At 38.9% G+C, this 10,910-nt stretch overlaps 1 protein-coding gene across 1 annotated transcript; it reads right to left on the bottom strand.

Moving 5' to 3' along the window:
• Positions 1–356: 356 nt before the first annotated feature.
• Positions 357–10,529, bottom strand: LOC131958509 (glutathione S-transferase omega-1-like). Its single transcript, XM_059323597.1, has 5 exons — positions 10,414–10,529; positions 4,308–4,413; positions 3,687–3,906; positions 1,292–1,418; positions 357–614 (listed from the first exon to the last, which is right to left on the bottom strand). Exons 1-5 carry the CDS (start codon positions 10,436–10,438, stop codon positions 370–372), a joined length of 723 nt encoding a protein of 240 aa, XP_059179580.1. The 5' UTR covers positions 10,439–10,529; the 3' UTR covers positions 357–369.
• Positions 10,530–10,910: the final 381 nt, after the last annotated feature.

Below are 10,910 nucleotides of genomic sequence, written 5' to 3'. Positions count from 1 at the left end.
CTCCATTTCTACACTGCCATTTACACAAGGCCCCTGTTTAGGACAGCCGAGGCGTTTTAAGATTTGTTTAACACTTAAAACATTACGACTAACCGTCTTATACAATGAGGTAAATATGGATACTAGGGTTTATTTATAATCCCAACATGGGCTTCTATTACTATTAAATATATGAATTGACTTAAGGAATTGATATCACGTGTCTTTGATGATAAGGGAGGGAGCCCCCCCCCCCACCCTTGATGATAGGGGAGGGAGCCCCCACCCCCTCCTTGATGACAGGAGAGGGAGCCCCCACCCCCACTTGATGATAGGAGAAGGAGCCCCCCCCCCCCCATGGATGATAGGAGAGGGAGCCCCCCCCCCCCCTCACTCCTGCAGACCATAATTCGGATCAGCCTTCCCTGCAAAGAACCCGGTCAGGAAATGCAGGTGAGTCTTGGGGTCAAAGGCCGTGGCCTTGACCGCGGGGACCTTGGCCATGGCCTCGACCCAGGCGCTGAGTTTAGGGAAGGTCTTCTTGTCGATGCCAGCCCTCTGGTCCATGGTGGTCAGCATGGGCATCCGTTCCATGATGGGCCACAGGAAGAAGTCGATCAGGGACGGTTTAGAACCTGGGGAAGATCATAAAAGTAAATGACTGAAACTATAATAAGATTGTGACTCTTCTGGCAATTAGAATACATTTCGTTTAAGTTAATAGGATTATATTTAATTTATTGTCAGTTTATTTCCCTTCGTTTTGCAAATAGGTTAAATATAGAGTAGGTTTTTCATTTATCGTAGATTCATAGCTATGCTTATATAACTGCTACCCCGCATACTTAAAATATTTTATCCTATCACTATTTATTACATGTCTATACATATTAATGGTTAGAGTTTTATTCAGGCGTCTCTTTCTGATAGGGTAGGAGGGCGGCCCCCTCCCCACTCCGGATGAAATATTTAAAATATATAATTTACATAGAAAATAAACTTTAACCTCTAAATTTACGTGTCATCCCCCCCCCTCCCCTTCCAGGAGAAAAATATCTGAAAGAAACACTGTTGACTTTCACATAAGTCCCCCTTAATCCCCCCCCCCCCCCCCACCAACCCACAGTCCTTACTGAGCTAAAAGCAAAAGTATGTCCAAGCTCCTTCGGCCAAATCATTAAAAAATTAAAATACTTTTCATCCAAATTTTAATTACAGCAAACTAATGAAAAACATAAAACATATTTTAAAACATAAAAACATAAAATATATTTTGTTATGTAAAAAAAAAAACAACATCCGCTTTGCTCACCTCCGTAGAATTCACCCTTTCTCTTGACCAAAAAATCCTCGTAGGTCTGGAAGTGTTTGGTCAGTTCTCCCACAAGCTTGTCTCTGTCTCCAGGACTCCTTATAAACGTGTAGAACGTTGTGGTCACCTGGTAAAGATCAGAGACACTTAACAGATCTGGTGTTAGAGACTAGACGATCTTTTGTTAGAAATTCTCTACGGAATTAGGGGTCGTCCATAAATGACGTCACACTCGAAGGGGGAGGGGGTGTCCGTAATTTTGTGACGGTGTGTGTGATGAGGGGTAGGGGGGGGGGGGGTCAGATGGTGTGACGTCACAGTTTTGCATTATTAAAAGCAATGTTAGAAAACGAATTTTAGCCGTTATTTCGTGTTTTAGAAAACTGTTTTAATAAATATTAATAGAAATTGATTAAAATATTCTATGTTGAGAGAGTTCAGACACGATTTTAGAAAAATATATCGATGTTTTAAGAAAAATTCAACTGCAATTTTGAGGGGATTTGTATGCTGAGGTGTGACTTCATTTTAGGGGGGGGGGGTCTGGCTTTTTGTGACGATGTGTGACGGAGGGGAGGGGGGAGGTAAAATACGTCAAAAAAAGCGTGACGTCATTTATGAATGGCCCCTTAGGTTGTTGCACGTAGTTTTTAAACTCTACTAATTTCAAATAAAATTATACCAGAAGAAAAAAATAGATTTTTTTCCCCAATTAGATTGATACCAATATTGTGCCTCTAGCTTCATTAGGAGCTAAGATATAGTGTTTTTTTTTTAATTTGTGGGCGTGGCATGAGCAGCTTAGACCTTCGTAATTCACGTCCATGTTAGTGAAATGTTGACAAAAGGGGGGAGAAGAATTCTAAACACAATTTCAATAACACTATTATACTCAAGCGGTGAACAGTTTGTTCAAGAAATTCTGAAGAACTTAAAGAGTAAAGTTTAAACGCTTGTAGATGTGAGTGTAATCTGTATTTCATTATATTAATAACGCTCATTATAGGGTACATTGTAACACTTCGCCTGCAATAATAGTTACAGTGTATTGTTACAATATACTCGCTTTAATAGTAACTTAGAAAGATATATCTGCACTTACATTACATTGTAACCTTACACTTACATTAACAGTTCTTTCAACAGTACACCTACATTAGCAGTACCCTCTAAAAGTACATCAGCACTAATAGTAACAAGTACATCAGCACTAAGAGTAACTTGTTCAAGTACAACTGCACTAACAGTACCTTCTTAAAGTACACATACATTAACAGTACCCTGTAACAGTTACAGTACACCTACACCAACAGTACCCAATAACACCTACACCAACAGTACCCTGTAACACCTACACCAACAGTACCCTGTAACACCTACACCAACAGTACCCTGTAACACCTACACCAACAGTACCCTGTAACACCTACACCAACAGTACCATGTAACACCTACACCAACAGTACCCAATAACACCTGCACTAACAGTACCCAATAACACCTACTCCAACAGTACCCTGTAACACCTACACTAACAGTACCCAATAACACCTACACCAACAGTACCCTGTAACACCTACACCAACAGTACCCAATAACACCTACACCAACAGTACCCAATAACACCTACACCAACAGTACTATATAACACCTACAACAACAGTACCCAATAACACCCGCCTTAAAACCCTGTAACAGTAAACCTGAATTAACAGTACCCTGTAACACATGTACCAACAGTACCCTGTAACAGTACACCTGCACCAACAGTACCATGTAACACCTACACCAACAGTACTCAATAAAAACTGCCTTAAAACCCTGTAACAGTACACCTGCACCAACAGTACCCAATAACACATACACCAACAGTACCCAATAACACCTACACCAACAGTACCCAATAACACCTACACCAACATTACCCAATAACACCTACACCAACATTACCCAATAACACCTGTACCAACAGTACCCTGTAACACCTACACCAACATTACCCAATAACACCTGTACCAACAGTACCCTGTAACACCTACACCAACAATACCCAATAACCTACACCAACAGTACCCAATAACACCTACACCAACAGTGCCCAATAACACCTACACAAAAAAGCAACCAATAACACCTACACCAAAAGTACCCAATAACACCTACAAAAAAAAAGCGCCCAATAATCTACTCCAACAGTACCCAATAACACCTACACCAACAGTAACCAAAAACACCTACACCAACAGTACCCAATAACACCTACACCAACAGCAACCAATAACACCTGCCTTAAAACCCTGTAACAGTACACCCGCATCAACAGTACCCTTTAACACCTGCACCAACAGTACTCAGTAACACCTGCCTGTAACAGTACACCTGCACTAAAGAGTACCTTGCTCGAGTACTCCAACAACATCCTGTCCAGTGCCCTGATGTAGGGGTCACTGGCCTGCAGCTTGTTCTGAGGGTAGACGTCGTCCAGCCACTCGGACGTGGCCGTGGACTCCCACATGACCTTGTCGTCCAGCTCCAGGGTGGGGACGGTCCCCTCGGGGTTTTTCTTCAGGAACCAGTCCGGCTTGTTTTGGAGGTCAAGGTTAATCACCTCGCAGCTGTGTTTTAATTAATTGATTTATAATTAATTATGTTATCGGTCTTTGTATTAAAATAAAGGCGTGTCACACCTCACACCCGTACCCCTGGTCGCGTCACATATTAGTGACGTCATAATTACTCGCAATCACGATCCGTACTTCCAATTATCAAATTTTAAAATTCGGAAAACTGTTAACCAGAGCTGTTCATCTATTCTTAATACGGGGGCTGGGGCGTGTTCAATACTGTGCGATGCCCAACCTAATGACGCCCCAATATGTCTTTTCAAATACAACCCCCATACCCCCGCCCACCATAGTCTTTACTAATATACACAAAATCCTAACTCTGCTTGACAGCCCAAATGGTACAAGTCTGTAATCAAAATTCAAATTTTTAAAAAAGGGAAGTAACTCACGGAATGTTCTTGTGTGCCAGCACTAGCCTGGCCCGCTGAGCAAAGGGACAGAACCTCATGCTGTACAGACGGAGAACCCCTGGCTTCAGTGGGGGGAAATCCGAACCTAAAAATAGAATCAGAGCACCACAGTGGAATAGAGTCCTTGCAAACACGTGACCTAAATCACGTGATACCTACGCCCGCCGCCACAGTGGTGTACATCAGACGTAAACACAATCAGCTGTTCGCCAGCGCTGGACGTGTTCACCAGCGCTGGACGTGTTCACCGTATGAAAAGAATCGCGCCCGCGGAAAAGGAAAAATATGTTTAAAAACTTGAACTCTTAGGAATTGAAGATCCTTATACAGTTATTGACAGTTTCGTGGATAATATAAATATGTGGCCGAAATTTCTAAATAAAAATACTGTTAGTAATACCGTTTGCGTTTAGAGTTTAAGTAGACGAAGCTGATCAAATGCAGTAATATATTAGAGGTTATCTACTGTGGCAAACGTGAGACCACTTAACTCCTACAAAACCCACACTACAACGGCTAATATAATCCATGGGTAATAACCAATCTGGGTAGCATGTTATACAATTTAAGACCCTTATAATCCAGCAGGGAAGTAATCAGACACATTAATACTGACGTTCAACCCTCATGATGGCTGCCCCCACCTGTATCTAGCCCACAATAAAACCAAAGAGGAGTCTGCCCTGCCCTCCCCTGAAAATGTCTCACCTCCGTGATACCCAGCCCCACAGAGATAGTATTTCTGATATAATTTTGACCCTCAGGGCCCAGCAGGGAGAACAAAGGGGAAAGTCCCACTGCTCTCCCCTCAACACTTCTCACCTCGGTGTCATGTTATGTCATTTATAGCACACACGGCTTATCAGGGGAAAGCATTAAGGCATTAAGAATCTTAACTCTGGACAGCTACACACTAGTATACTAGCTACACACTAGGTGCCTACTGTAAACTACTAGACTGTAGGCCCTATGTAGACCTGCAATTGTATCAATTGTAGACTGGGTCCATTGTTATTATTCTAAACCATCTCACTTATAATGTTTCTAGCTTGATTTGTTTCTTTTATAAACAGTGGATTTAAAAAAAAAATTAGCCTAATCATTAACCAAATAATAATAATGTGGTTATTTGTTGTTGGCTGGTATGATCTAGATTGTACTACTAGGCTACAAAAACTTAGTAGACCAATTACTAGATATGAATTTGAATTTAATTAAACTCAGTCCAGTATCAGATACATATTGCTGTAAAAAGACAACAAAGTAGGTAGGCCTTAGTAATTTATTAAAGCCTTCTACTACAATAATATCAACTACATGCTTGTATAAAGTTTTTACAATTTAATTTAAGTAGCAGATTCTAGATCTAAGTCTAGTCATATAATCTATTTCAATTTCAGAAAATTTCGTTTGCTAAAAAAATGATTAGATAATAGAGCGAGATTTTAGATCTTAGAGACAATTAAATGCTTTATTAGGCCTATTATGACTACTTTTGATTTATTATGGTGTATTTTGAATCGAATGTAGATCTAAAGTAATTAAATTTAAGTAAAGAAGTAGATTCTAGATTCTATGTCTACCCAGCGGAGCCTGGTATTAGGCCTACTATTAGATCTTATTATTCTTATTAGCCTATTACTTTTGACTTTGTCTTTTACTATTAGTATTTGTGAAGGTCGAGCATATTTGTTTTATTAATAGTTATCTTTTATAATTAAAATGAAGTTTATTATTTTACTGTCCTTACATGAAACAAAGTATCGAGAACTGCATTTGATCAGATTCGGCTACTTTAACTCTAAACGCAAACAGTATTACTAACAGTATTTTTATTTAGAAATTTTGTCCACATATTTATTTATACGAAACTGTCAATAACAGTATAAGGATCTTCAATTCCTAAGAGTTCAAGTTTTTTAACGTATTTTTCCTTTTCCGCGGGTGCGGTTCTTTACATACAGTGAACGCGTCCAGCGCTGGTGAACACGTCCAGCGCTGGCGAACAGCTGATTGTGTTTACGTCTTGTGTACACCACTGTGGCGGCGGGCGTAGGTATCACGAACGGACGTGACGTCATATGAAAGGACTCTATATTGCATTGTCTTATGTCATTGATCTCTATCAAATAGTTATCACTATGTTGACTTTCTATAGTCACCTAAGTTGACTTCATACAAATGTTGACTTAATATAGTAACCATTGTTGACTATAGTCACCAATATTGACTTCATATAATCACAAATGTTGACTTTCTATAGTCACCTAAGTTGACTTCATATAGTTACAAATCTTGACTTAATAAATTAGTCACCACTGTTGACTATAGTAGCAAATGTTGACTTCGTTTTGTCACCAATGTTGACTTCTTAAAGTCATTACTGTTTACTTCATATAGTCACCAAAGTTGACTTCCTATAGTCACCAATGTTGACTTCATATAGTCACAAATGTTGACGTCATATAATATCCATTTTTTACTTCATACAGCAATGGTCACCTCCAGAATCTTGTATATTTAATTACCAAATTTCTATAACATTATTGCCAACCAGACGACAAGACCACTCTCCAGACATGCTCCTACATGTCTTCATATTTCCCCAAATTTCTCGATTAAACTATGGGTATTTTCGATTGTAGGAAAAAAAGTCACAGGAAAAAAAAACACAGGAAAAAAAAACACAGAAAAAAAGTCACAGGAAAAAAAGTCACAGGAAAAAAAGTCACAGGAAAAAAAGTCACAAATATATATTTGCATGATATTTGTTAATACTTTTATGTATTAAATATTTGGAGAGTGCAAATTAACTTAGGATTAATAAATGTAATGTAATGTGTGTAGTCTGTATACGCATAGGAATTTTTATAATTCATCTAAAAAAAAATATTTTTTTATGTAGATTGTAATTATTTTAAACTTAAGTTTAGTAGCATTTAATAGAATGCCCCAAAATCCACGTTTTTCATCGCGTTTTTTTTTAAAATACCAATATTAAATTATCGTGAAATGGTAAGTTCATCTGACTTGCTGCCCTCAACTCATGGCAACAATAGTTATGTTTTGTTCAACCACCTTTATTGCCCACATTTATCACGCTCATTACATAACAAAACTTAGGATCAAAACAGAAAGCCGACAAGGTTCAAAGGCTGTCATTGACGCATAACGTCAACAACACAAATATGTTCGGACAATGCCTACTGAGGAGAGGCCGACCAGAGAATAGCCTACGGCAAAATGTGCCTAAATTTCTTTTATAATTAACTTTTCTACCGCGTATTTAACTAAATACGTAACAAAAGTTGAGATTGTTGTGTTAATTATCTTAGAGTATTTTTACTTACAATTGTTATAAATCATAATCTTAACGTCTGTAAATAATTTATGCTATCAAAAAATACAACCCACAACAATAAACATTCAAAATTTTACAACTTTACAAATTAATAAAAATATTTCTAAAAAGATTGTTGTGACTTTTTTTCTGTGACTTTATTTCTGTGACTTTTTTTCCGATAAAATTTTTCCACTGTGACTTTTTTTCTGTGACTTTTTTTCCTAGCAAAAACTGTGACTTTTTTTCTGTGTTTTTTTTTCCTGTGACTTTTTTTCCGTTCACCGTATTTTCACCCCCTTCCTCCCCAAAATAAACAAATTAATTTAACTGCAAAACGACGAGTAAATTCCAGCTCAAATTTTCGCCACGTCACCCATGTCTAAGCTAACCCCATTGCCATAATCAAACATTTGGCTATCGCCTGTATTGGCATAGCCAGGTCTGTTTGCTGTAACCTGAATGATTAATCGCTGCAGGGGAGATAATCTCACTATTTTTAACGCTTTCAAGATTTAAAAAAATATAACAACGGGAACATGATTTTGTAGTTGATATCTCATACAGAAATTATATTTTTAAAATCTTCATTTCTGACGGCGTGGTTGTGTAGCATATGATTGCTAACTCTAAAAGTATCGAGTTCGAAACCCCCGGGACAGATGAGGCTCGTTAGCTGTAGACAGCAACCCATCTAGGGGAGAAAACTCCAAAATAAAAATAAAAAACTGCTGCCTTGCATATTGTTATTGAATAGATAAAAATCTTTCGAATCAAATCCAGAAAGCAAAGCATGCTAAAGTCTGAATCAACGAGCATATAGTTTTGATACGTAATACTTATTGTATTTGATATAGATCAAATAGATCTAATATAATTAAGATCTAGAAAGAAAAAGACGCCTCAAAAAACTTCGCTCAACTCTACAGAGTATTTATGTAAAAAAAATTAAGTCGCCGACATCCGGACGTGTGAGAAGCCGTGTGCAAGAAGGCGGGGCTGGAGAACTTTAGTCTAATAACTCGGTATATTTGGACTCTGTGTTTGAATGAAAATCGCAAGTCACCGGCGCGGGAGGGAGGGGTGGAGGAATACCAAACAATTAGAACAGACGAACTCTCCCTATTTTACAATCATGTTGCGGTCCAATTTACGGACCACTTTCTGCCCTATAGGTCCTCATGGGCAGCTTTTTTTTTTAAATTAGTGTAACTGCGTTTAAAAAACTAAGATTGAAATTAACAAAACAAAATGTAATCTACTTTCCTACACACTTCACAAGGGTTCTATGTGATACTCAGCGGACTGCATTCTGAGTGGAAACGCCCAGTGTCATGTCCCAATCTCACCCCCCTCCCACCCCGCCGGGATTATGAAATGGTTGATTATTTTATGTCTTATCTTGATAGACGAAAGTTTGAGCAACCCAATACAGCAAGGCGGTGCTAGGTGCTGGAGAACTTTAGTCTCCAATATAATACAAGGTTGTTTGAGTTCAATAAGGGCGAGGTTATCCAAATCTAGACCGTCCAAGCTTTGGTCTAGCCTCGTTTCGACTTCCTTGGAGCTGCATGGTCCTATTAGACGTGCAGATAAAATTGTTTGTTCTTTTATTCCAGCAGTCTTAGTTGTCGTTTGCGGTTCTCCCTGACATTTTAACATAACTAGCTCTTATAGAAGAAAAACACACATTTTTAAAAAAACAAAATTTACCTTCATTCAAAAGTACGTTTTTGAAAGACATTGCGTCATCTGATGTGTGATGCCAATAAGAATGGCTTGTATTTTGTCAGAGTTTGTGTGCTGCCGCTCCCCTTCCCCTCCCCCCCCCCCCCCAATCGTTGCAGCGATCTAGTCCTACACACATGAGTGACGAAACATTTTATAATTTAATAAAGATTTCTTGTATTTCTACACCTTCTAAATCTTCTTCCCTAAATTCGAATTATTTAAATGTAAACAATGCCGGCGCTTTAATTCTTGGATCTTGGTTGTTGGGACGCGGGTTTGTCCACACTACCCCCTGACGCCCCAGGGCGGGCTGTATGAAAGCCTTGAGTGTCCGTTAATCACTCTCCGTAAAGTACGGTAGAACAACTCGCAACGGACCCCCATGTTCTAAGGTAGCCTCTGGGAAACTCGAAGCGCCTAATCGTACTCTAAAGCAGGGGCGCCGGATGACCACCCTGATAAGATTTAATCATCGATTATGGTAGTCCAATGTATCCATAGTGTATGGCGCTCTTTAAAACGAACGTAAGTGTCATAGTGCTCATGGAAGAGCCTGGGACGCATTGGTTCATACGGATCTCCAAGGCGCAGGTTGATGCACCTGGTGTACTTTGATCATTGAATCAAATAGTGCCTTTGATTCCGGTGCAGGACGTCCAATCAGCTGATTCTATATTCTAAGATAACCGCTGGGGAACTATGTGCCTCCGAATATATTTTTTTTTCAATTGCAGAAACCTTCCTAGCAGTATTCAAATCAACTTTACACAGTATAATGGCATTCAGATGAAAGGCGAAAAAAGTAAACCATGCGCTTAATAAGTATTTATTTATTTATTTTAAATTAGTAGCAAGAGCATTCTTTCAGAAATAACTTCAGGGGTAAAGGGATTGTATTCTTTGGCCTAGAATCACCCAAGCTTGTAAATTTAGCGAAAACGTACATCCTTATACACATTACAATTTGTTTAAACTTTAAAGTTTAATTTCAGTTTTACAAGTAAACAAACTTACCTTTAGCGTAAGCTTTTTGAGACATGATGCTGGACGGCTGTCAAATGCTGTATGTTGCTTGCTGTGTGACGACGTCAAATGTTGTATATTTCTAGCGATGCGACTGTAGTATGTTCCAGCTCAACTCAACCAACCCTTTGAATCAGCTCAACAGGCGCCGGCTACCAGTGTACACAGACTGCCACCACGTGATACCAAAGGTAAAGAAATATTCTGCAGGCCCGTGGCCTGTTAGCGCAGTGGTTCTAAATCTCTGGGCAGATAAAGTGTCGTTCATTAATGGCGTCACGGTGTGTTCAGAACTTTGCGACGATGCGATACTAGAAACGTTCGGGAGGGGGAGCAGTTTAAATAAATGAGAGGTAGTCTTTTTTAAAACTTTCGTTTCCTTAATGACAAAACACAATGGTAAATTTACAAATGGAATGGAACTTATTTTTGTCTTTATTTAAGTTGACGGCCGTTTGGCTTTCTGTGTCGACATTATTTTGACAATA

Source organism: Physella acuta, unplaced genomic scaffold (genome assembly GCF_028476545.2).
Source record: "Physella acuta isolate Inbredline_101_S28 unplaced genomic scaffold, ASM2847654v3 ptg001331l, whole genome shotgun sequence".
NCBI classification, from domain to species: Eukaryota; Metazoa; Mollusca; class Gastropoda; family Physidae; genus Physella; species Physella acuta.
Note: the sequence above shows the minus strand (reverse complement) of the source record. Positions and strands in the feature narration are given on the sequence as shown.

What these genes read in the sequence shown, in the direction of transcription:
- LOC131958509 (XM_059323597.1), bottom strand. Translation starts at nt 10,438, where the DNA reads ATGTCTCAAAAAGCTTACGCTAAAG. An exon ending in TGTTGGAGTACTCGAGCAAG is followed by an intron (nt 1,419 to 3,686) that starts GTACTCTTTAGT and finishes GATCTTTACCAG; the next exon opens with GTGACCACAACGTTCTACAC. An exon ending in AAAGGGTGAATTCTACGGAG is followed by an intron (nt 615 to 1,291) that starts GTGAGCAAAGCG and finishes GATCTTCCCCAG; the next exon opens with GTTCTAAACCGTCCCTGATC.